We start from the raw sequence: 26,848 nt of genomic DNA on the forward strand, positions 1-26,848 counted from the left end.
TGTAACACTTTCACCAAGGAACACTTACTCTGAACTTCACTGCTGTTTTTGTAGAACTAATTTCTTTCTAAATGTGGTATCAGCAAAGCAGATTGCCTTGGAATTGAGAAGTTTCACAGTGAATAGTGTAGCCCTCTTTGGAGATGCCAATTCTATCCATAAAATATTTAATTTTTTGTAATTACAAAGTATTCTCTCTTAAGCATCCTTATCTATTTCAGCAGAGAGCCTCCTCTGTTTCTCATGCAGGCATTTCTCTGACGTTTCCACTTTATGGTTTCAGATACAAAACTTTCTTACTAAACCTTAAGAATGGATGTGAAGCTCATCATTTTTAAGCATGCCGGCTGTGACCAGCCTACAATATCAAGTGTAAATTTGTTTGACACTATGCACTTAAAACCTATCCTCTTTTTCCAGAGTAGCCATTGCTTCTTGACAGCAAATAGGAGTTTTATATGACACATGTAACAAGCATTGCCTGAGAAATACAGGAAACATCTGGACTTGTCTATAATTTTGAATAGGTTTTATTGAGAAAAATAATCGGAGGCTGGAGTCAAGGGACAGCATAGCTGGGAGCACAGAGCAGGAGAACATTTCCCTACAGAAATTTTAAAAAGTCATTCAAACCATGTATCACCCCAAAAATGTATGTGAGTTTCCATGTCTTATGGGATGGATACTTTGCGAAACCAATTCACAAGTTGCTATTCACATATTAGGCCTATGTTTACCATGATAGTGACTCTTGATTTGAAAGAGAACATCCAGAGAGGGTCAGCAAACGTAAATGGGGTGGAGAAAAGTTATTCCCTAATCTTCAGTAAAGTAATCCTCCAGCCCATCCAGTTCCATTTCCTCTGTTGCACACACAGAAGAGGAAGTGGGGGTTGCTTCTGAACTCTGTTGGCTGGTGTGCTTTGGGTCGGAGTTTTCAAGTTGCCTTTGTTCTTTTCTCATTTCCTTCCCGCCACCAAGCAGCTGTTGACTCTCCACAAAATACTGATTTGGGTGGTTCAAAGAAAATCCAATGTCAGTGACCTGTGTAGAAAAAAAACCAAAGAAAGAAAACAGAACATTCTGGATTACTGTTTTTCTCTGCCTTACGAGTGCCACCCCACAAGTTTTGCCTAAAGGCTTCCATCAACAAAATGAGGCAGTGGTTTTCAGCTGTTCCCTTTCTGTCCTGCCCTTCCCTTGCTGACATATTTATTTTCTAGGGTTGCACACTAACATTTCACTCTGCTCGAGTGTTGATTGAGACAGTCAGCTTTCAGAGAACAACAGTTCACCTTCTTTGAAATACTGTTCCATTAAAGCTGCTAAGAGCCAAAAGATGTTTAGGTACGTGGTTCTCCTGTTTTGTGGCGATAAGAATGACGGCGCTTCAAGAGACGAGTGAAAAACAGTGGCAAAGACCTGACAAAGAACCCATTACACTGCCAAGGGGCTACGGCAACTACAGGCATTCTTTTTGTTTTGTTCTGTTTGTATTTCCTCAAGAGTAAGAGTAGGAGCAGCAAAAGCTAAAGTAAAAGCCCTGATTACATATTCTTCTATACCAGGGCAAGCAATGTCTAGAGGCTTGGGAACCAAATTCAAGCCCCAGTCCCCACTGCAGGCCACGTCAGGCCGAGAAATGACCAAAAACTGCAATTAAAAACAAATCAAAACACAGAAATCAAGCAATATTATATAAGTGGCCATGTGGGGAACTTCTGGTTTCTTTTGGAGGGTGGAATCTTGGGGACTCCCAATAATGAATAATTAATTAAATCGCTTTAATAATTAATGAAATCACTCTAATAATTAATTAAATCACTGCTCCCAATGGCCTCCCCCCCCCCAAGGGCCTTTCGGGTTGTACTGTACCAACCTCTACTTCACAAACATACCAAGTCTTTGGATCTGGAATGTCTGGCTGAATCCGAACCCAAAGTAGCTGCCACCCGTCCACCACAAGCATGCACAAATGCATATCTTCTGGCTATTTGCACACTACCCTAGGTTGTCTTTCCCTGCACAGCTATCTTTAGCCCATCAAGTTGCCAAAGCCAAAATTCCATGTCAGGAAACGGTGATAAGTTGCTACAGACCAAAACTGAAAATTTCTACTAACAAGTCACCATCAGAAGTCTTCACCATTAGAGCCGGGTAGTACCAAATCCTCCTAAGTACTGTACTTTGTCCTCTCCATTCACGATAGATACAAACTTTTCCTGTTTTCCCTTATTATTAGCTCATACTTGATTAAACCAGCAATTCTAAGAGGCAAGGCTTTGCTGTTGCAGCAACCTGGGCTGGCCCAGGGGCAAAGCATTCATGCCCAACCACCTGAGATGGGTTGCTGCAGCCCAGGAAATGTTCATAAATGCCTCCCAAATGGAGTGAGGGGGTGGGGGGAAACCAGGTGCCCACATGGCCAGCTCTGGGTTTCCCTTGGGGTTGGGGGTGGCCGGGGGAACCTATCCAAACACTCTAAAAAGAAGAATGCCTCCCTTGAAAGCTTCCAGGAGAAGAAAAACAGTTTCTTCATAGCTCTGTCTCTCTCTCTCTCTCTCACACACACACACACATATACACGCCACACACACAAACATATACACATTGGGGGTCTCGAGTAGCCTGGCTTCATACTAAACTGATCTTGAGGTCCTGCCTTTTGCACACTTCTGTTGGAGGCCAAGTAACCTATAATTTTTTTCTATGCAGAACATGTTTTCAAGGTATAGATCTCAATGGATCATCTTTACATACATCATTCAAGTGAAGCTGAAAAATCAAGGCTGCACTTTAAAGACAGAGGAGGACGCACATTTCTTCAGGGTTTAAAAAACCTAACACAAAGACAGGTATGTGCTTGATAGGTCCCTCTCATTACCATGTTCCTCCCACCCCCAAGCCTCACGGACAGTTCCTTTTGAAAGAAAAACCTAAGGAGGCCCTGTGGCTTGAAATAGACTCCTACCCTGTGCCCCGACACTCAATCAAGCAAGACTTTAATATGCAAGAAAATGCAAAAGCCCGAACCCTTTATAGAGCCCTTTTTAAAAAGGAGTAAAACTTGTAATCTAGACCAACACAGAGTAAAGGACACCAGATTTAAAAACAGGTCTCAGTTTCGACAGCTTTGTATTTCTCCATCTACCCAAACCTCAAAGCTTTCCTCAGATTCCATTAATTTTGAATGGTGTCATTTACACAAAGCTTGGCATCCTTTTGGTGTTATATTGTGTGCTTTTGAAAAGAAGCTGAAGCACTGATGGTAAATCTGTGTGATCCTGGGGTTTTAATCAGCAAGCACCAAAGTGGCAGGTGATAATGAGACAAGCTGGTATTCCCTCTCCCCACCAAAAATAGAGGAAAGATAGAGAATTATTCCAGTATTCTTGTCTTCTCAAGAGCTTGTTGTAAATGAAGATCTCAACAGCAAGACATGGAAAAGAAAACAAAACATTCTTCCTACAAACATAATCAAGCTACACATTTTAAAGGAAAGACAACAAAAAACACAGTATCAAACAAATTGGTTTTCCAATACTAGATTTGCATGTGGCTGTTTCCTTTAAAAGAAGGGACGCATTCAGTGCTCATTTTAATGGCTACAGCTCTAATTATATTGCTTGCCACCTAATAAGCTTGACAGCTGGCTAGAATACATCCGCACATCTATTTTATTAATTTATTAAGAATATTGGCTCACCCAAATCATGCATGACAGCAAAATATTAACAGCTATTCAAGCACAAAGAACATGTTGATTTGGACATAAATGCACCATTTTATCTGTTAAGGATAAGGATAAAGATACAAAAATGTCCCTTGTGGAGGCCATTTGGAACCAACTGTCCTGCAAGAAAGTGATGCAGTTCTTGCCTCTGAAGCAAACCATCACCAGAACCTCTTTAAACAGGCTTTTAAAGCCAAAATCTTACACAAGCTAACAAAAAAGTAAATACCCCTAAATTCAAAGGAGGCGATTTCTCAATAGACAGGGGACTAAATTTACTGGCAGCCTAAATGACTGGTGACCTGAGAGTGTTTTTTAAAATGAATTGTTATCCTCTGTTCTTGAATGAGTTTCTAGTATTGATTTTATCAACTGTTTTTATATAATACTTGTTTAATTCTTTTTAAATATTTGTGTACTTGCTGTTTTTCGCTTTTAAATACAGTATTGTCTTTTAAAGCAAAAGCATGCTGCTTATATACCGCCCTATAGCGCTTCAAGCACTCTCTGGGTGGTTTACAAGTTAATTATGCAGGCTCCACATTGCCGCCCCCCCCCCCAGCGAGCTGGGCACTCATTTTACCCACCTCGGAAGGATGGAAGGCTGAGTCAACCTTGAGCCGGCTACCTGGGATTGAACCCCGGGGACCACTGCTGTAGACCAAACAGGTTTCCCACTCCTGACATGAGCCTCTGGCCTGATTCAGCACAGCTCTTGTTGATGTCAACTGTAGCTTTCATAAACACCTGAAGTATGTGTGGAGAGCGCCTCAACTCCTGCTGCACCAGTGTTGCTCAATAACTGTTTCAAAGAACGCTCTGAGGACCACAGATCTACAAGTCTATGGTATGCTTCCATGCTAACCTGTTTTTTCTTTCTTTTGGTCTGATTCTAAGGTTACTGTGTATCTGAGCCTCACTACCAGCAGTTGCTAGATATAAAGTCCTGGTACTAGCTTCTTCCCAACATCATGGCATTTCATCAGGGACATGCACACTGTATTTTCATTACAGGCCAACAGAGCAGCTGAAAGGTGTATTGTAATATTAAACTCTCAAAACATGGTCATAAGCAAAATCACCCAAGTTAACTTTTATTTTGCCTATGTAATTCAGATAAAAAGAAACCAGGGATCTAATGGTCAGCATTCCACTTGAGACAATACATGGTTTTTTTCCCCCCGGAGAACTGTCTTCTACCAATTTAGCTTTGGCTATTTAAGAAATGCTAAGGTTATACATACATATAAAAGGTGGTGAAGTTCTCCATGTGCTCACAACCTTTAAAATATCTAGATAAAAATACTGCATACACTTGAGGTGTATTCCAATACTTTAAAGCAGTGGTCCCCAACCTTGGGCCTCCAGATGTTCTTGGACTTCAACTCCCAGAAACCCTGGCCAGTAGAGATGGTGGTGAAGGCTTCTGGGAGTTGTAGTCCAAGAACATCTGGAGGCCCAAGGTTGAGGACCACTGCTTTAAACAACTACCTAAGGGCTGGTTTCTTGTCCTCCTCTTCTGTCCCCTTCCTTATTGCCAACTAATAACTTTTTTAAAAGTCAAAGAGCCACAAAAAATACACAAAATGTATGGCTTAACAAGCCAGCTGCTACTCATAGTGTGCTCTGATGGCCCTAGGGCACAGACTGACCAGTGCCCTGTCCTGAATACAGAACAGCAGTTGGTAAATCTAGCTTGTTTCTCCTCTAGTAGAAAATAATACATGTGTAGCTGGTCCTCCCAGGCCTTGTTGTTGTGGGTGGCTGTGCCGAGAGAGGCGAGGAAGTCTTTGACTAGAAATAGGGCCTTCTCTGCAGCAGCCCCCCCCCCTCACTTTGGAATGGTCTCCTATCAGAGATACATCAGGACCCCTCCCTTGAGACTTTAAAAAAATTATTTAAAATGACTTTGTTTGAAGAGGCCTTCAGGGACATTCTTCCCGTCAGGTAGCAGTTTGACCGATGGTTTTTCATTCTGTTATAAAGGGGTGTCACCACCATTTATGATTTATTCACTTATTTGTTTATCCATCCATCTATCTATTTATTTAATTTGTATACCACCCATCTGGCTCCAAAGGGCTGTTTACAACAAAATACTGTAAGACAATAATAAGAGCATCAAATAATAGCAACATAGAGACATCAAAATAATATAAACAATAGGCAATAAATGTATGTTGAGCATTAAGCTCAAAAATACAATGCAAAAGACATTTAGTAAAAGCATTCCAGATTGCAGGTTCAGTTGTCTAGGTCACTGGTTCTTAACCTTGGGTTACTCAGGAGTTTTGGACTGCAACTCCCAGAAGCCTTCACCACCAGCTGTCCTGACTGGGGTTTCTGGGAGTTTCAGTTCAAAAGCATCCGAGTAACAAAGGTTAAGAACCACTGGTCTAGGTTATTGTTTGAGTTTGTAATAGGTTCATGTCTTCTTATCTGGGAGGTGGTGTTTTGCGGGATTTGCTTTCTGTTTTTTGTCTGTTGACTGTTTATGGCTTTGTATATGATGGCCCAGAGTAGTGAATCTGCACTAAGTGAATGGTATAAAAAATTATTAATTAAGTAAATACATAAATTTACCATAAATAGTCTTAACTCAGTTATAATTAGAAGCCAAACTACAAGGCAGTCCCAAGAGTAAAAATAAGAAAAAGAAAATGCAAGTATTCAAATGTACTTGTAATGGGACTTAAAGCTGTAACTGTTTTTCTGCTGGTGGAGAGTGGAGAGAAGAAGGGGAACAAACAAGTAGATAGCTAGAATTACCCTTTTTCTATTTCATTTCATTTGCTAGGACCAACATAGCACTATTCCATAAATACACAGTTGTGCTACAAAGCAAAACTACATAACCTTATAACACGGGCTGATTATGTATGCCAAACAATTCACAAATCTGGGCTGTCAATGGATAACACAGAACCAAAGGCATCTGCTATATAATCATTAACTCAACATAATTAGCTACACATGGCAGTACATGATGAATGTGATCAACAGAAGGCTTGAACTTCCACACAATAATTGCCCCTTTCTTTCTAGAGGCAAGGAACTGGTTGAATAATATTAAAAGAAAGGGAGGGGAGAAGTCAAAAGTAAAAATGCACTCACATCATGGGTCAGTTCAAAGTATTTCTGACAGGCCAGCTGGTAATGCATACCTTTCACCAGGTCCAAAATCTAGAAAAGTGAAAGAGAATCAATAGATTTACAACAAACAAACAAAATATTCTGCATTATGAAATATGACCTTTACATGTTATGTCACCACTGACATGGTATACAATAGAGCAATCTATATTCTACAGTGGTCCTAAGAGTTATAAAGTATAGCACTCCTGGAAGTTTCTTTCCTTTCAGTTTTATAAATGAATTATCCAGGAATAGAAAAGAGCTCCTTCACATTTCAACATGTTTTTCCTTTATAAATAAAAATAGAAAAACTGAAAAGTGAGTGGCAATGAAACTGGGAATAGCTATTATCAGAACATATTAGCATATTGCAAAGTCTCTTCCATGATTTCAAATAGAAACGTAGCACTGAGTGACTGAAATGTGACCTGCTCAAGAAGGCTGTCACTTCCTCATCAATGTAGGAGATAATCAGGCTAGGCTCCCATCTAGAAAAAATGGAAGTAATTAATTCACAAAAGAAATTGCATGTTTCAACCTCTCTCTAAGATCACTTGTCAAATAAGTTGTTCCTAGCAATGCTCATTGCAATGAGAAAGGAAACTGTCTGTTTTGAACTCCCATTAGAAACATCTTTCTATCTCTTGTAAATACAAATTGCTTTCCAATTCTACCTCATGTAATCTCTTCTGTCCTGCATAAGCACTCATTCTTATCAGCTGAATGCAATGCCATTTGAAAAATGTAAGTTGTGTGTCATCCCCCCCCCTTCACCATCACATAATTAAACTGTATATTTGCTGCTTATCGAGTACAGAAAACTTCTGGAACTGAGAGATAGCCTCAGCAGAAAGGAACTTCTTGAGAAATGCAAATTTTCAACTCTTTCGAAAGGCTACCCTTTCTATGTCAAGCACAGCAATAAACTCTGGCAAAAAAAAAATCCCTGCTGTCCTCATTATTGGAAGCTGGCTTATAGTTATTGATAGATGCAGAAATAATATTTGCTGAATATATCAAGACCCAGCGCTGCCAAAGAAGTGCTTACTGTGTCTGTTTTAGCATTACAAGCACATCTGATTAAATGTCTGCCTTTCTTGTCACTTTCTGTTAAATACTGTGTGAAAAGCAAGACAACCAGCCAAGAGAATCTCATGTCTAGCACTATGGCTTTGCTTTTAAAAGGAAGAAGACAATAACATGTAATTTTTATAAAAACCAGGCTTCCATAATTGAACTTGTCAATGCAGCTTCAAACAAAACTGAAATGGTGTGCAATAAGATTTTTTGTCTTCTTGATACTAAATGTGTGCTGTACATACCATATTTTTCCATTTATAACACCACCACCCCATCTGGAAGACGCTCATCCCACTTTTCTAACCCCAAAATTTAGAAAACACAGCTTTAGAGTGGTCTAATATGATCAGATAGGCGGGATAGAAATAAAATAAATAAAATAAATAAATAAATAAATAAATTCAAGTATTCAGCCTCTGGGCTCAGAACGGTCGGATATTTTGAGTCCCTGTTGAATCTGAGCCTACAGGCTCCACCTCCAAAGAGGTGTGTTCCAATTGGTTTGTTCAGCATCAGTTCCATAATGCTTGTGACTGGAAGAAGCTAAGCTTCCTGATTGGATTCAGCTAAGCCTCATGATTGGAGGCAGCCTGTTTGCAGAGGCAAGGTATGGGCCATTTTGTTCTCTCCTCAGCATCACTTCCATGTATAAGACACCCCTCAATTTTTAGTGTAATGATTTTAGGAAAAAGTAGTGTCTTATACGCGGATAAATATGGTATGATAAGACGCAGAAACAGGCCTGCTCACTTTAAGCGAAGACATCATAATGGAAATGTTCAGTCGCAGTCCTGAGTAACATATGGATTGTCACAGAAACACAGGATGCTGCCTTATTCTGGGGCAGATCATTGCTTGATGTAGTCCCATACTGTCAACAATTGACTGGCAACCGAGATTCAGGCCAGATTCTTTCTTCATCTTACCTGGAGACCCCCGCTCTCCCCTCACGGTTTCCCATCGAATTACTAACTAGGCTTAACCCTGTTTAACTTCCCAAATCAGGCAAGATTGGTTGTGTTCAGGGTAGCACAGTAGTCAAATGATGAGTGACAGAAGTTGTCACTAAAATCAGATTTCTCACTTTTTTGCCCATACGAGTATCTTTCAAAGCCCAGACATTATAGGAAACTGGAGCTGTAATCTGAGACACAGTATGAGCAGTTGTTACAACACACACAAACTCCCTCAAGTATGTAAGGAGGGGTGGGAAACATGTTATTCCACATTACCCCCATGCCGTTGAACGGCACCTCTTAGTAACCCTCTCCACCACGCTCAATAAATGGCAAGCAATTATGAGAATTCCAGTCCAACAATATTGAGAGGGTCAGATCTTCTCCACTGCTAATAGGCAGGCTATTTATCAGGATCCCACAGCATCTTACACAAGCAGAATAACACTTGCACAAAGTAAGCTCTGCATTTTTTTAATTTCCAAATCTCACTGGAGCATCTTTTTCAGGAGGAGGAGAGAACGGTACTGATGTGGATGTGCAGGGTGGGAAAAACTCAATGCAGGAGTGGAGTTTCTCTCACTTCCCTCTAGACTCGGGTTATGGAGATCAGATCACAGTGTACTGTTGCAGCACACATGTTTAAAATGGATAGCTACTTTTATCTTCGTATCAATGATAAATTCATTTACTAAAGGTCAGGTTTGAAGCCATTTTCAAACACAGTAGATACGTCATTTTTAAAAGAATCAATATTTCCAGTAAAGAAATATTGCTGCATTTTACCTAGTCCGACCTTTTTTATTGGATAGGTGACTTAAAATGTGATTGAGATGCAGTTACTGGAACATATTTAGTGACAGTCCTGGAATTCCAGGTCAGCTTTTTGCCACCTCACTATAACTCAACTCATTCTCTAAGAGCTTTGCAAAGATCTTCATTTGCTTGTTTATGTGAAGCACACACCTTCTTTCTTTGCACTAGCATTCAACATAAAAAAAAAAAACATTAGCCCTTCATTTTTTTACTCTCTACAGAGATTTAACTTGATTTTTTAAATCCAAGATTTTAGCCTGTTCTTAAGATAATTGGTGGTATGCTAAAAAGGCCCAAAGTTTTCAATTTAGTGGCATCCAGGTACCATGATGTATTACATCTGTCCATAGAGAAAGAACCTGAATTAGTTCTGTAAATACCACACACTCCCATAAAGGACTTTTTTCCCTATCATCTTTAGCAGTGAAGATCATCCAGGCAAAATATTACCACTGTAATAATTCATTGTTTTTAGCACTTAATACTGTTTGTTTTTAATACAGTGGTGCCTCGCTTAACGAGTGCCCCGTATAACGAAAAAATCGCATAACGATGGCTTCGTTGCCATCGCTTTTGCGATCGCACAACGATCTTGCCTATGGGGAAAAATCGCTTTGCGATTTTTCCCCATAGGCACCATTTTCCCCCAGCTGAGCGGCGGGAGCTTTGAAGCCCCGCTGCTCAGCTGGGGGAAAATGTCGGCAGTGGGCTGTGGCCTCGGAAGGACCCCGAAGCCACCGTCCCCTGCCGACAATTCCCTTCCGAGCTCCGGGGACAGGCTGGGGGGTGGACCGGGGAGCTTGAAGCCTCTCCGCGCCGCCTACCCCCGCTGTTCCCGGACTTCTGGAAGTCCGGGAACAGCCTGGGTAAGCAGCGCGGAGAGGCTTCAAGCTTCCCGATCCACCCTCCAGCCTGTCCCCGCCGCTTAAAGCCTCCTTGCGCCGCCTACCCAGCCCGTTCTCGGACACCTAGGTGTCCGAGAACGGGCTGGGTAGGCGGCGGGGAAGGCTACCGGCATCGGGGACAGGCTGGGGGGTGCACCGGGGAGCTTGAAGCCTCTCCGCGCCGCCTACCCCCCGCCGTTCCCGGACTTCTGGAAGTCCGGGAACGGCGGGGGTAAGCAGCGCGGGAAGGCTTCAAGCTTCCCGATCCACCCTCCAGCCTGTCCCCGCCGCTTAAAGCCTCCTTGCGCCGCCTATCCAGCCCGTTCTCGGACACCTAGGTGTCCGAGAACGGGCTGGGTAGGCGGCGGGGAAGGCTACCGGCATCGGGGACAGGCTGGGGGGTGCACCGGGGAGCTTGAAGCCTCTCCGCGCCGCCTACCCCCACCGGGAACGAGGAGGCTTTAAGCGGCGGGGACAGGCTGGAGGGTGGATCGGGAAGCTTGAAGCCTCCCAGCGCTGCTTACCCCCGCCGTTCCCGGACTTCCAGAAGTCCGGGAACGGCGGGGGTAGGCGGCGCGGAGAGGCTTCAAGCTCCCCGGTGCACCCCCCAGCCTGTCCCCGATGCCGGTAGCCTTCCCCGCCGCCTACCCAGCCCGTCCTCGGACACCTAGGTGTCCGAGAACGGGCTGGGTAGGCGGCGCAAGGAGGCTTTAAGCGGCGGGGACAGGCTGGAGGGTGGATCGGGAAGCTTGAAGCCTTCCCGCGCTGCTTACCCCCGCCGTTCCCGGACTTCCAGAAGTCCGGGAACGGCGGGGGTAGGCCGCGCGGAGAGGCTTCAAGCTCCCCGGTGCACCCCCCAGCCTGTCCCCGATGCCGGTAGCCTTCCCCGCCGCCTACCCAGCCCGTTCTCGGACACCTAGGTGTCCGAGAACGGGCTGGGTAGGCGGCGCAAGGAGGCTTTAAGCGGCGGGGACAGGCTGGAGGGTGGATCGGGAAGCTTGAAGCCTCCCAGCGCTGCTTACCCCCGCCGTTCCCGGACTTCCAGAAGTCCGGGAACGGCGGGGGTAGGCCGCGCGGAGAGGCTTCAAGCTCCCCGGTGCACCCCCCAGCCTGTCCCCGATGCCGGTAGCCTTCCCCGCCGCCTACCCAGCCCGTCCTCGGACACCTAGGTGTCCGAGAACGGGCTGGGTAGGCGGCGCAAGGAGGCTTTAAGCGGCGGGGACAGGCTGGAGGGTGGATCGGGAAGCTTGAAGCCTCCCAGCGCTGCTTACCCAGGTCGTTCCCGGACTTCCAGAAGTCCGGGAACGACCTGGGTAGGCGGCACGGAGAGGCTTCAAGCTCCCCGGTGCACCCCCCAGCCTGTCCCCGATGCCGGTAGCCTTCCCCGCCGCCTACCCAGCCCGTTCTCGGACACCTAGGTGTCCGAGAACGGGCTGGGTAGGCGGCGCAAGGAGGCTTTAAGCGGCGGGGACAGGCTGGAGGGTGGATCGGGAAGCTTGAAGCCTCCCAGCGCTGCTTACCCAGGTCGTTCCCGGACTTCCAGAAGTCCGGGAACGACCTGGGTAGGCGGCACGGAGAGGCTTCAAGCTCCCCGATCCACCCCCCAGCCTGTCCCCGCCGCTTAAAGGGTAACCGCAGCGGCTACCCCAGCCATGGCCGGACTCTAGGGAGTCCAGCCATGGCTGAGGTAGCCACCATGGGTCAGATCCAAGCCGCGGGGGGAGGGAAAAAAACCGGATAATCCGTTCCAGTTGGAACGGATTAACCGGTTTTCAATGCATTTCTATGGGAAATGGTGCTTCCCATAACGATGTTTTCACATAACGTTTTTTTTTCTGGAACCAATTAACATCGTTATGCGAGGCACCACTGTACTCGAAGGCACCTTGTGTCCTTTCAGGAGAAAGCCATGGTAAAAATATTTTAAATAAATAAATAAGAGAGAACCACACTTCCTTACATTGATTAAATTAACAGTGTGAGAAATAACACTTACTTAGAAATACTACTGAGTTTATCAGAAAAGTGGCTACTTTTTGAAACATGTTTAGAATCACGGACTTATTCAAGCAGCTGTAACAAATGCAAAAACCAAACTTTAAGGTTATAGAAAATGGGTAGGTAATGAGGCGTAGATCTCTAAAGAAACACTGGGTAATTTTCGATGCACTGTCTAGGGTTGCCTGCAAGAGCTCCCTTCTTACGCACTGCCAAAACATGGAAGCACCACTCCCACTAATGGCACCAACAAGATGCGCACTGCTCCCAACCCTGCCCCACTATTTGGGCACTCAACGGAACACTGGGAAAGTGAATGTATGTGTGCAAGAGGGAAGAAAAGCAACACAGTGTGAGACTTGAATGCACATATATCGGGGTGAGCTTTCATGGATCAAAATCCACTTCTTCAGACACTTTGTTCAGTCAGGTTTGATTCGTGAAAGCTTGTCGTCGTTTAGTCGTGTCCGACTCTTTGTGACCCCATGGACCAGAGCACGCCAGGCCCTCCTGTCTTCCACTACCTCCCGGAGTTGGGTCAAATTCATCTTGGTTGCTTCGCAGACACTGTCCAACCATCTCGTCCTCTGTTGTCCCCTTCTCCTCTTGCCCTCACACTTTCCTAACATCAGGGTCATTTCCAGGGAGTCTTCCCTTCTCATGAGATGGCCAAAGTACTGGAGCCTCAGCTTCAGGATCTGTCCTTCCAGTGAGCACTCAGGGTTGATTTCCTTTAGAATTGATAGGTTTGTTCTCCTTGCAGTCCAGGGGACTCCTCAAGTGAAAGCTCACACTGAAATAAATCTGTTCAGACCTAAAATGCTACTGTATTTTACATTTTCCCCCTCTCCCTTTTTCCCCTTTTAATTTTTGCCAAAATGCTAAAACAGTCTAACAAAACTACTTCTTTGGTTATGTGCATAAGCTGTCAATCCAAACAATAAGCATGTGGGTTTTACTGTCAGTATTTATACACGACATGGGAAGGAATGTGTAGAAACAGCTTGTCCATGTCCACTTGTGGCTTGGAATTCTGGCAAAATGCTGGACAAGGTCAACCCTGGCCTGATCCTGAAAGTCATTTGTTATTACCTGAAGCAAGTCTATGAATTACTTAGCTATGCAAGGAAGGCTGGCTATGCACCCTCAATGAGTGTGGAAATAAGAAGCTATTTGTTCAGAAAAATAGCCACCAGAATCTGAGTGAATTAATTATACCTGCATAAGTGCACTGGCATAATTCAGAGCAGAAAACAGCCACTAATTTAAGGAGTCCCTGACTGAATTCCCATTAATGCCCAGTTATGAGACTCAGCATGCAATTAGGAATCTGATTGGGGACTTTTTAATTAGCAGCTATTTGCTGCTACAAGCTACACCAATGTACTTATGCAGACATAAATATTTACTTGGATTCTGGCCAACAGAGGAACAGTGAATGAAGATTATTTTTATGAGGTACAGTAAAGCAAGCGGTTATACGAACCACGGGTGTAGCTTCCTTTCATTTATTATACTAAACTGCATTTCCTTCTCTTGTCTGAACTGAAATGTTCAGCAATGCTATCTGAATAAGACTCATTTTTAGATATTTGAAAAAACAAAACTTAAAGGATGTTATCATAATTCACTAACAGCTGTACTCTACCAACTCTGCCACTCACCACAGTTGCTTACAAACAATTACAAAAAACCTAAATACAGTGGTGCCTCGCTTAACGAGTGCCTCGCTGAGCGATGAAATCGCTTAACGAGGCACTCTGGGCCATCGCTGGAGCATTCGCTCAGCGATGGCCCCTATGGGTTTTTTTCGCTTTGCAAAGATCGCTAAGCGATTCGCTTAGCGATCTTCGCATAACGAAGCCGGGGAGAACAGCTGATCGGCGGTTCCAAAATGGCCGCCGGAAGGTCCGCGCCGCATTTTCGCGCCCTGCCCTCGCTTAACGAGGGCGCAAAAATGGCGGCGCTATGAAGAAACATCGCTGAACGGTGAGTTTTCAAGCCATAGGAACGCATTGAACGAAGTTCAATGCGTTTCTATGGCTTTTTTTATTCCGTTTAGCGATGTTTCGCTATAGCGAAGGTTAATCCGGAACGGATTAACCTCGCTATGCGAGGCACCACTGTATATATACCATATTAAACATATAAAATCTAAAAGATGATGGCTAAAATACTGTTATACAGCTCTGTCTGAACAATGGAAATGATGTCATTGTCCATTGCAGATTGCCACTGATTTAAGAGTTCTTCCAGTTCCAGGATGCACACACAGCTCACATTCATTAGAACAAGTTGCATGCACCCAAAAATTGAAAGGTAAAGGTAAAGGTTCCCCTTGACAAATTGTCCAGTCTTGTCTGACTCTAGGGGGCGGTGCTAATCCCCGTTTCCAAGCCGTAGAGCCAGTGTTTTGTCTGTAGACAGTTTCCATGGTCACGGTGGCCAGCACGACTAGACACGGAACGCTGTTACCTTCCCACTGTGGTGGTGGTGTACCTATTTATCTACTTGCATTTTTACATGCTTTTGAACTGCGAGGTTGTCAGGAGCTGGGACAAGTGATGGGAGCTCACTGCGTTGCGTGGATTTGAACTGCTGATCTTTAGACCTTGCAGCCCAGAGGCTTTGTGATTTAACCGCCAGCGCCACCACATCCCAAAAATTGAAAAGGATGTATTTAATCAGCAGCAATCTACCACAGGCAGAACCTGCCAAACAAGATTTCAGTCCATAACACCTTTATTTGGCAAACTCAGGAAAAAATATGCAAATTTTAAAAACCTTCAGATCTCTTAATTAGACAAGATGTTCCAAAAACCAGAGGGGGGAACATGATAAAAAGTTGTGGGGAGGGGGAGAAATGGTGGGAAAGCTGGATTGTAACAGCTAGATTTAATGTACCATCTGGATTTTTTAAATTTTCAAAAGCAGGGGGTCCAGCACTGTTTCTCTTTCATCCCAGCAGTTACGTGGCAGTCCAAAGTGTAATTATTACATCACCTGGTAGAACAAGGCTGAAATATCTCCAGCTTCTTCCCCTGATCTTAAGACTGAATATGAAGACTTCACAACTTTCACCATGTCAGCCTCCTACTGACTTATTCACAACCAATGAGATCAACAGAGCAACTGCAAAGTAAAACATGGCTTCTAAAAGGGTGAGCAGCTTTGGACTGACTAGCAAGAATAGAACGGTATTTCAGGGAGTTCTAGCAGTTGAGGAGACTCTGGCCAAGTATGACTAGAAATGGTTCATATTTCTGTTTATGCCAAAAAGCAAGTGGGGCGAGTGAGTCGGGCAAAGGGAATGAGTGGAAACACTGCCCTATTTAAGCCTGCCATTCTCTGGGGAAGGAAAAAGTGGGTCTGAAGGCCCTTCTCAGGCAATCCAAAAAAGCATTTTGAAAGTGTGCTCAGAGGAGAGGGTTCTCGCCCCCACCTCCAGCCTGTTGCTACTTCCACAGGGAGAAGGACCCCCTGAAGAGGAAAGCTTCCACATGATGGCAGATCCTGGAAAACCAAGGTCCCTGATCCTGTGGACAGGCTTCACACACAGCACGCGACCTCTTCCTGAGACCATCCTTCTTCATATGGACATAGTGACTGGCAGGGGGTGGGGCTCGAATGACGGTCTGCTTGCTCCTACTTCAGATTGCCACCTTTTTTTTTTTTTTTGGCCTAAATGGGAATCTCTTTTCCAGCCACAAGAAACAGCACAAACCCAGCAGCATATGCAAATGAGAGAGCAGCAGAACTGTATCCTGTCAGCAGTTTCTTACGTCTCTATATTTGCATTCATGTATATTAAGATGAGTCTAAATGTTAAATTACATTGCAAAGTGATTTACTATCTGGAAGGACATAATCCTAGACACGCTGGGCAGCAAATCCCATTGAACACACTAGGACTTAATTGTCAGTTTGGACGTGTAGGAGTGTACATCTTTTTATGACAGTTCAGTACCCAAAAAAAAGCATTTTCAAAGAAAAGGCATGTGGAACTCAATAGGAACTGCACTATAGAGCTGGCCATCATATAAGACAACTAAAACATGCCATAGCATTAATCAGCTGCAAAATATCTCCCACGGTGTCACAGAAAATTAGAAAATCCCCGAATATATTGCCATTAACAGCGACCCTGATTAGAACCCACGGCCCAGAATCTTATTCCCATTGCAGACCTTACAACAGAAACTGTGTAATTGAATGTATGAGGGGATTTGTAGTGGTTGATAAAGGTATCACCTATTTTTGCATGTGTAACTGGTGTGCATGGCTGTTGTGGTTGACTGCCACAAACACAGACATGCCCAGGTGGTGCCCCCAGCCGTGCACCTGGCCTCATGAGAGAGGCCCAGAAAATGGCAATAACCATTTGTGCAGTGCCTCTTAGCCATGTGATATTTCACAACAGGGTTTTTAGCCGTGAAGTTATAAGAAGCTGCAATAAATAAGCACTGCTCATTGTCCTTGATGAAATATCAAAGAATGAATTATAGTAATGAAAAACAGAACTATCAATCTACTTGTCAGCACTCCGAAGAGAATACTTCCTGGGGGGGGGGGAGGGGGGGAAGACTGTTGAAGCAAGTGTAGCATACTTTGACTCCAAAGGCATTTTGCATGCATTGTCACACACTGTACAGCGGCATTAAAGTAAGCTGAAAGGAAATGTGTTACTGAAGTATGAGAAGAAAATACTCCTTACCTGACTGATCCCAGTGGGAGGGATTTTATACGACTGTAGCTTCTGCTTCAGGAGCTCAGGATCGCTGTGGCGGAATGGGCACCCTTATAACAAAGAACACAGGCAAGCAACACAAATTAAGGCTGTTTTACCCAGGCATTAATGCAACACCATACTCAAGAGCCTGGCTAAGCAGTTTTTAATTGTCTAACAGCTTATTTATAAAAAAAAGTTAATTGCCCATGTGAGCTATTGCTTCAACACTCCTTCTAAATAACGAGGGCACTTGCTGTGTTTCACAGCTTTCAAGGCTGAGAAGTCACACAAAGCATTACAAGAAGGAGGCCAAGGTTCTCATTTATTTGGACAGAAAATGGACTAACTTAAGTTTCTTTCTGATGAGTTTGAAAAAACCACACAAACAAAATTACAGTGCAGCGACACAGACAGGGAAGACTGCAGTCGTTCAGGTGGAGACAAACCGAAGAACAGAAAATGTTTCAGGAAATGGCACACTTTCATTCGGGAACGGAGTGCAGCTCGTGGTACTCCAAAGGCAACTCCCATGATTTCCCATCAAGGGTCATGGTGGCTAGAGTTTCTGCAGGGCACCATGTTGCCACCTCTGTCCTGCACAGAGAAGAATGTTGCACACATTGCTGCGTTTTATCAAATCATGGGCTAAGCTCAAAGATGCCAAAGCTACTGATGCTACTAATCATGACAGCTATACATTAGTTATAATGGGAGGTGTACATACACTTGTTATGATGACCACAGAAAGGGAAGTTCTCACGCCCTGCTTATGGACTTCCCATTGGCATCTGGTTGACTGCTGTGGAACTCCAGTGCTGGACCAGATGGGCCTTCGATGGGATCCCATATGGCTCTTGTTCTGAAGCTGAGCATTTATATCTGAGACCATTTTACTCCACTGATTTCATTACAATATATAGGCTCATTAGAAACCCAGTTATTGAAAATTCAGTGGGCGTATCAGCCACAGAGAATGTTAAACTGAAATCACCAAATGCCAATGTTTATGAATCTGACTAAAATATATGGAAATACATTATTCTTTTTAAAAAAACTGGCATGCCGGCTAAAGGCATCAGCGTGTTCACTCCACTATGAGTAACATCGAAGAACATGAATGATATTGAGGATAAGATTAGACAATTGGCGTTTTGGGGGCCAGAAAAAAAACTATTGAAATCTAATATTTTAAAATAATATTGTAAAAAAAGTAGTAAGAGTTTTACATGTTAAAATGTTACTTTTTTGTGCCCCTCTGTAGAGGGATCATGTTAATTTACACTCTCTATCCCTAACGGGGAGAACTGGATGCATACTATGTTGTATGTAATCTTGGCCTATGAATTACTAGCAGCCTTATGTAGAAGCTTTAGTTAACACAGTTAAGACTCAGTGGTACTGGAAAAATACGGTACTTCTCAAGGCTGTCAGGAGTGATCCAAGACTATCAAGCAGCCCTGAGGGTTGGGCAGAAGGCTAATTGAGCTGCCCATTGCATAGGTGCCTGCAAAATGGCCTGTCTGAATGAAGCAGAAGGAAAAGATTAAAGAACAAGGAGAGGAAGAAAACCTCTACTGGTGCAAGAAAAGACTTTCATTCGCAGTCCCGTTTTGCAGTACATATAGCCTTTGAGGGCAGGGAACATGCAGATAATCTCATACAGAAGCTGCTGGGTTGTGGTTTTGCTCCAAATTACATTATTTTTAAAACATTATCGATGGGAGACTGAAACCAATCTTCATTTTCCTTTGCAGGGCAGTGTTGCTGTTGTTTTTTATTTTACTTGGGTACAACATAAATGAGTCACTGGGACCTCAATAGCTACCTGGAATCAAACAGGCCTGCTCTGTGAGACAACATCCATTATCTGTGCTTTTAGATAAAAGTTTTTATAATTGCACTTGAAAAGAGTGTATTTGCTAATAATTAGTTTGCTTTTTATAAAGTAATGGCTTGAGAAAAGGTAGTGGTGTTAGTCTGTGCAAGTGTGTCAGATAAAGTAAGCTGAAAGTGCAAAAAAAAGTCCAAAAACTCTGTTGGACCTTAAAGACTAACTGTTATATTTTAAATGTGAGCTTCTGTAGACAAGTCCACTTCTTCAGACATATGGAGTTCACAACAGAAAATGAGAGAACACTGATAATTGTCACTTTCAGTCCACACATGAGACCACTGACATGCATCTCAAATGATCTCCCGCCCATCCTTGACAAGAAGACTTCACTCTCCCAAGCCCTTGGTGGCAGACGTATACTTTCTTAGACTATGCCCCCAATTTTAAACAACTATTGACACACAATGGACCACACAACACTAACACACACATGGGGACTAAACCCTGCCACAGATCCTGATGCCAACTCTGCCCCCACATCTATTCTGGCAACACGATTACCGGACCTAACAATACTACTTACACACAATATCAAAGACACCTTTATTTGTTCTTTAGCTAATGTGATCTGTGCCATCTTTCGCTAACAGTGCCAGGAGAAACAGGGCAATCTCTACGCAAAATAAACAATAGAAATGAACCAGACATCAGAAACTACAATACACAAAAGCCTGTCTCAAATCGCTTCAGTCTTCCAGGAAACTCTTCACAAGATATGAAAGTTGCTATTCTAGAAAAGAAACATTACAGAATAAGAATACAGAGAGAAACAGTTGAGATAAAATGTAATATGCATGATGGATACCCATATAAATAAACTGAGTATGTCAGGGTTTCTTAACCCATTACCAAATATATTTACACAAGTGTCTAATGTTACTTTCCTTCACAACTACCATATTTTAGCATATAGTTCAAGGGTAAAAACTTGATATTTTCTGTGCTAACACACATTGTTCCTCTGATGTCTCCTTTAATTATGGTGCTGCTCATAGCTGGTCTTTATAGCAACACAAGCCCCACTCCCCTTCTTTTGCTCTTGCATTGTTTTCTGTCTCTTGTGGAAATATTTACAAAAGAATTGATCACCGAACATAGGTGATAAATTACTGCACATATGATATACAACCATTCACCACTGACTCTCAAATCTGGCATGAATGCTTTACTTGCGAACTCTGTATTTTATTGCATTTCACTCCATATGTCTGAAGAAGTGGAACTGTCCACAAAAGCTCACATTTAAATATAACATTTAGTCTTTAAGGTGCCATAGTTTTCATCTTTTTATTTTTATTTTTTCCCCTTTGGAATTTTGCCTGATATAAAGTACAGTGGTGCCTCACTTAACGAGTGCACCGTTTAACGACGAATCCACATAGCGATCTATTTTTTTAGATTGCTAATGCGATCGCATTGCGATGTTCTGAATAGGCAAAACATCGCATTGCAATGATCGGTAAGCATTTCACTTACCGATCTGCAATGTTTTTTTAAACAGCTGATCGGTGGTTCCAAAATGGCCGCCGGGTGCCCAAAATGGCCACCGCAAGTCTTTTCGCGCCCTGCCCTTGCTTACCGAGGGCACAAAATGGTTCCTATGGCTTTTTCTGTTCCGTTTAGCAATGTTTCTGCATAGCGACGATTAATCCAGAACGGATTAACATCGCTATGTGGGGCACCACTGTAATGGGTGGTGTTAATTAGGTCCATTTTTAGGATGCAAGGGTAAATTGGATGAAAGACCTGTAGACATATGGACTAAACTGGCCTACAGATATATGGCCTATAGACTGGACTGCTGATCTGTGGAATAATCTGCTTATGGAATGGCATCAAGGATACCTTTGTTTTGTACACAGCACAATTGATTGTTTCCTGTTGGCAAAAAGGGGCTGAACATTTTTTCCAGCCTGGACTTTTGCATGATGGAATGAGCAAAAAAATAAAAGCAACATGACTGTTGTGTCAATAAGGCTCCGGACAAGCTGAAAGACAATGGAACGATATAGACAGGCTACAAGGTTGGATAATTTCAATGGCTACAGGTCTAGAGTGTATTGTGAAAAGGGTGCGCTGCAGAGCAAAGGAATTATTTACTAACTAGGAATAAAGAAAAATGGTCTAATGCATTTTCTCCCCACCTTGTCTCCTAACAACACAGAACTAAATTTCAGGCATAATGGTAAGGAAGCCAACCGGAACGCAGTAAAATTAGGGGCATCAGTGGAGCAAAAAGCAGTTGTTACTTGAGACTCAGAGTCACATTTATTCACACTCATATTCATGCTCACAAGCAGATGTTTCTCAGTTTACTTTTTCCCATATTATTTTTACTTTTGCAGATCCTGACTGCTCTGGGCCCTTTGGCTCTTAGTCTGACTTTATTCTGAGAGAAGCTTCAGTTTTAACAATGGGTTAGATTATTTCTGGGATTTTTATTTATTTATTTATTCAATTTATACCCTGCCTATCTGGTCAATTACGACCACTCTAGGTGGCTATTCTACACCCCCCCCCACAGAAACATAGTGATTTTACTAATTTATTTTACATTTTTTTTTATTTTCTGGAGCAATTCTGTACATTCCACTGAGTCTTCAGGAGCTACATATCTTCCTTTCTCAATCTTTAGGCCAAACAGATGGAACATAATTTGCTTCAACTAGAGTGCTGGTGGAAGGCTAGGAGCAAATAGAGTGTTTCATGAAGGGCAAACTGTGGCTAATTTTGCATAGCTGTAATTTCACCTGAACCTGTGATTCAAATTAATCGTCAAATTAATTTAACCTATGGATAGCCTCAGATCATCTCTTGGTTACACCTTTTGCCCACTGGGGCAAATAAAAGATCTTATTTTCAGGTGCCACTGCTGGGGCTCTGGGTGGTTTGATTTTTAATTCCTTTACGCTGTGTTACTGTAAACTGTAGAGAATGCTGAGACAGGCAACTGTGGGCTGTACCTTGTAACTTCTGTCTGAGTAGAAGAATAGCTCTTTTTTCTGAATGACGTAAACTTACTGCAGTGTACGTAGAACTTTTAATTGGTGAATACGTGTTCAAATTTACCTGTTAACAGCAACAAGCTAAGTTCCTAGTTTCCAACATTAACTTCTAATAATTTTTTATTTAACCTAATATTTCAGGCCCTGGTTTTGAGGCATCAGGGGGAGGGGGGAGAGAAAAAAAAACCTCCAGCAACAGAAGCAAGAAGAGACGAGAAGTGCTGAAAAGCTCAGTGAAGCACATATCGAAATGCTTTTGAATGAATCTCTCCTGCTTGACCTAGTTTTCTAATAAGACAAATCACCAGAAGAGCAGTCGCACACTAGGCTTGACAGAGATGACTGGCATAAGCCGCAAAAGTAACTCCCTGCCCAAACCGCAGCCAGCCAATCAGTTGTCTTCCAGAACTGCTGGATTCCTGTACATTGTGAACATGTCAGGTGTAAGCACTCACCATGATAATCCCCTTGGCCTGGTGGATTGGACATGATAATTTTCATGCAGCTGAATGGAGTATAATCCGTTCTCTTGCCTTCTTTCCCATAGTTGTGCCGGAGGTTGTATGCATATCCTTTGTCAAACTGAATAATGAAAACATTTTTTTTTTAAAAAAATGGTTGGTTTACATTTAAATTGCACATTGTTTGGAGGTAGGGTTCAGTGTCGGAAGCTGAAATATTGGAACACTAACCACTATTTGACAATAACTTCCTCCTAGAACAATGTTTGAAGTAAAAACTGACGGTGTGCTATCAGACATTTGATGATCTCTATTCTCAGCAAGTTACCTTAGGGACTTAGAAATCATTTTTGGAGTATAGCCACTTGCCACTGCAGATTGATCTTTCCGTTTTCTACCATCATCATCTCTTCTGCTGGACTTATTAATGAGGCAAAGTAATTATAGTTAAACCAACAGCAAATATGAGAACAATTTTTCCCCTAACACTCAAAACCCTCTTAACTGAGTAGCAGAGAAACCTTAATGTCTACTCAGTCATAAGTTGCACCAAGGTCAGTGGGGCTTATTTTCACAGAAATGGTGATCTAACATGCGCAAGAAAACGACACACTATTATATCCACCTCAAATACTGCTCCCACAAGTATACATCCAATGTCTTAAAAAAAACCCAATGTTTCTCTCCCTGGCTTCCACCTCCTACGGTGAGAAACATCCAACCTTTGTAAGCATGAGACCTCATTTCAGTTTCTCCATTCTAATAAACACAAAGCTTCTCTGAGCCTTTAGTCTCTTTCAGGCCAGCCCTCTCAGATGATGCACTATTTGGGAAAAGGGTGTGAATTTAATGTAAAGGGAAAGGATTATTTTCTACTCCTTTCACTGGCATGATTTTATACCATCTTTTCCTGACAAGGCATTCTGGAGAACTCGAAAGCTCATCATACTTGTAACTTTTTAACAATCCAAAAAGGATTACGTACAGCCGACCCTGGATTTCCATTTTCTATGAATGGATTGCATGGCTATTTTTTTGTACTTGCCATTGAAACTTGTTCTTGGAAATGCCACCAAGGGAAAATGATCCAATGATTTTTTTTATTCAATGGAATTTTTCTTTTTCCAAGCAAATCAGTATAAGAACAGAGTAAAATGATCCCTATTCTAAAAATGGTGGGACTGCCCTTGAAATAATTAATAGGCTTGCTAACAATCTAGCTCCTCCGAGGTCAATCTGTTCTATTCTCTAAAATGCAACCTGCCACCCCATGTGGCTAGTGATGGTGCTGAGCATTCCTGCTTTTTATGTTCTGTATTATATAATTACTAGATATACTTGGTAGAAATGCCAATTCATTCTGATGGAAATAGCATTCTATTTTAAATGCCAGTTGCTCCGGTGTATATTAGAAAGCTCTTTCCAAGGCAGTATTTTATGAACTACCCAGTGTTTGATAGAAGATCCAAAATCCTCTTGCTTAGAATAAGCTAAATTGTAACTTTTGGTCCATTCCTCTCATTTAAACCAACTGTTCCTACTGAGATTCTTGGCAAGGGGGCATTACGTATGCTGGCTGTGAATATATACCCTCCACAAATTGTGGTGAGGATGTTTTATTTGCCATGGCAGGATGGACTGGAATTATGTTATGCAACAGGATTTTAGCCAAGATAAGAAAAAATTGAATGTTTACATTTTCTTTGTTGTTATATATGCTGTTAAGTCATTTGGACCTTATGCCAATCCTATGTACTATTAATAACCTCCATCCTAAACACCCTTGCTCAAGTCTTGCAAGTTAAAAGATATGGCTTCCTATATTGGTCTAGCCACCTAGAGTGGTCCTCATCGACCAGATAGGCAGGGTATAAATTAAATAAAATAAATAAAAATAAATAAAAATAAGTTGTGGAAGTGGATAGCAAAACACACCTCAGAGTAATTAGCCTAAGATCTTGAAAGGAATAAAACACAATAGGTTTGGTGCAGATGCAATGCCACTGGTATGTTAAAGAGGAATTATATTTCCAAATTAAAGGTGGGATTTCCTGTTTATTGGTGGATTGCGGGTTAAGAATAACAGAAAAAAATGGACTCAGAATCTGTCCTGTCCATTTTTTCAGACCAAAAGAAATGTGGCACATCAGGGTTTCCAGCACATGTCTGATGGTGTTTTTTTGTATTGTTAAGAGGCAGAACTCCTTGTTCCCACTTCATGTTAAAGGTTTCCCTTTCGGTTTAATAGGTTACTTCCTGTTACTTACTAGAATAATACAAACACAGCATAATTTATGGGAGGAGGGCTGATTTAGCAGTCACAATCATTTTCTCGGTCTTAGCAAAAGTAGAAAAGCCGAAGCGTGGAGGCCAAATAAATACATTAAGGGAAACTGTACTCTTCATTTATTTTTCAGGTATACTGTAGCGATCACCCTGCCCTGGCTCATGTATGAGGTTATTTGCATGTACCAATGGGAGTTGTTAGGAGGCAGGGTGAGGGGTGAGGCAGAGAAAAGTCAGTTAGAGACAGATTGCGAGAGAGCCTGACGTGAGAAGTCAGTTAGAGAGTCAGAGAGGGAGAAGAGTTAATCTGTGCAGGGAGGTAGTTGAGAGTGTGGAACTTACAGAATGTGGAGTGAGAAACAAGTTAAGTGTGGATACTTTAAAGTCTTTGAGGAACCTGCTTACGTGAACAATGAACCTGTAACCAATAAACCTGTTTTGTTAAACTTTACACGCCGTATGGACCTCGATCTTTCTAAATACGTAAATATTGTTGACAGAGATCAACTAGTGGCAGCATAAAAGGAGAGAATGTGGTGTGGGCCTAAGGTTAGTGAAATAATCTGGGGACACGCAGAGGCACGTCATACATACGTGGTGGACTAGCCTGTTTCTGGAGCTTTGAAACAAAGAGTGCAATCAGCAGAAGAATAAACTCTCTCTCTCTCTCTCTCTCTCTCTCTCTGTGTGTGTGTGTGTGTGTGTGTGTGTGTGTGTGTGTGTGTGTGTGTGTGTGTGTGTGTGTGTGTGTGTGTGTGTGTGTGTGTGTGTGTGTGTGTGTGTGTGTGTGTGTGTGTGTGTGTGTGTGTGTGTGTGTGTGTGTGTGTGTGTAAAAAATTACAGAGCACCTGCAGGAGTATGCTTTGTTAAACCTCTGTTGTGCCAAAGTCAAGAGATTTACCAACGAACAGGATGCCTTAGAAGTACAATATAAAATCTAATCTGTCACTATTCCACTAGTTTACTTAACCTTGGTGTGCACCAATGAGCTGATTAGTAATTTAAAGCCTGAAAAAAGAGAAATTTCAAGAGGGAAATACACAGAGGCATGATTTAGTTTAATATGTATCTGCATTAGCTACAGGGCATAATTAAAAGTACATCACTCCTTTAAATCTACATAATTATATCCCAAAGACATTCTCATTAGTATCTTTTACTTTGCAGCTAAAATCAGAAGCAGCCTGAGGACTACAAGGTCAGATGTCTTTAAGTGTAATGCTATAAAACTGAAAGTAAAACAGAAGACACCTAATGTTGAATTTGGTGGTTGCCAGCATATATATTGCTGCACACACCACAATTCCAGCTCACTGCATTAAAAATGATCAAGCTACCCCCCCCAATGAATGAAACTGCTGCTTAACAGACAGAGCTAATGCTGAAAATATAGACTGATTGACAGTTTACGTATTCATTTATGGTAACAGAGCTGCAATATATATGTATTCATTTATGGTAACAGAGCTGCAATATTTATTCAAAACAATACCCTTTAACCAGCAATTTGGCTCTTAATTCAGTTAACAGACGGCATATACTTGTCTCAATAGTGTAGTACAGTATATGACAATCCTTCATATTATTAACTACATCGTAAGAAAGATCATCCTGAGGAACAAAAATGAACACATATATATCCCCCATTCAAGTCTCTAGAACCACTCACTATGACACCACTATGATACTATGACATCGTCGTGTTAATTGGGACTGATTACAGGGATCACATAACCCCCAGTTAAAGCAGCGCCACTGGCTGCCAATCTGGGCACAATTCAAAATGCTGGTTTTAGCCTATAAAGCCCTAAACAACTTGGGTCCAAGCTATCTCAAGCACTGCATTTCCCTTTATCAGCTGCCAGGGGAGG

At 42.5% G+C, this 26,848-nt stretch overlaps 1 protein-coding gene across 3 annotated transcripts in view; it reads right to left on the bottom strand.

Annotated features, from left to right (window-relative positions):
• Positions 1-507: 507 nt before the first annotated feature.
• PRIM2 (DNA primase subunit 2) overlaps positions 508-26,848 on the bottom strand; it is a 94,842-nt gene continuing 68,501 nt past the window's right edge. For all 3 annotated transcript variants that reach the window (XM_073000242.2, XM_073000234.2, XM_078386287.1), the window contains exons 11-14: positions 22,686-22,812; positions 17,317-17,399; positions 6,848-6,916; positions 508-1,044 (exon numbers count right to left, since the gene is read on the bottom strand). In XM_073000242.2, the coding sequence (XP_072856343.2) occupies positions 817-1,044; positions 6,848-6,916; positions 17,317-17,399; positions 22,686-22,812 (507 nt within the window). In that variant the 3' untranslated portion in view covers positions 508-816. The remainder of the gene's footprint in view (positions 1,045-6,847; positions 6,917-17,316; positions 17,400-22,685; positions 22,813-26,848) is intronic.

Source organism: Pogona vitticeps, chromosome 1 (assembly GCF_051106095.1).
Source record: "Pogona vitticeps strain Pit_001003342236 chromosome 1, PviZW2.1, whole genome shotgun sequence".
NCBI lineage: Eukaryota > Metazoa > Chordata > Lepidosauria > Squamata > Agamidae > Pogona > Pogona vitticeps.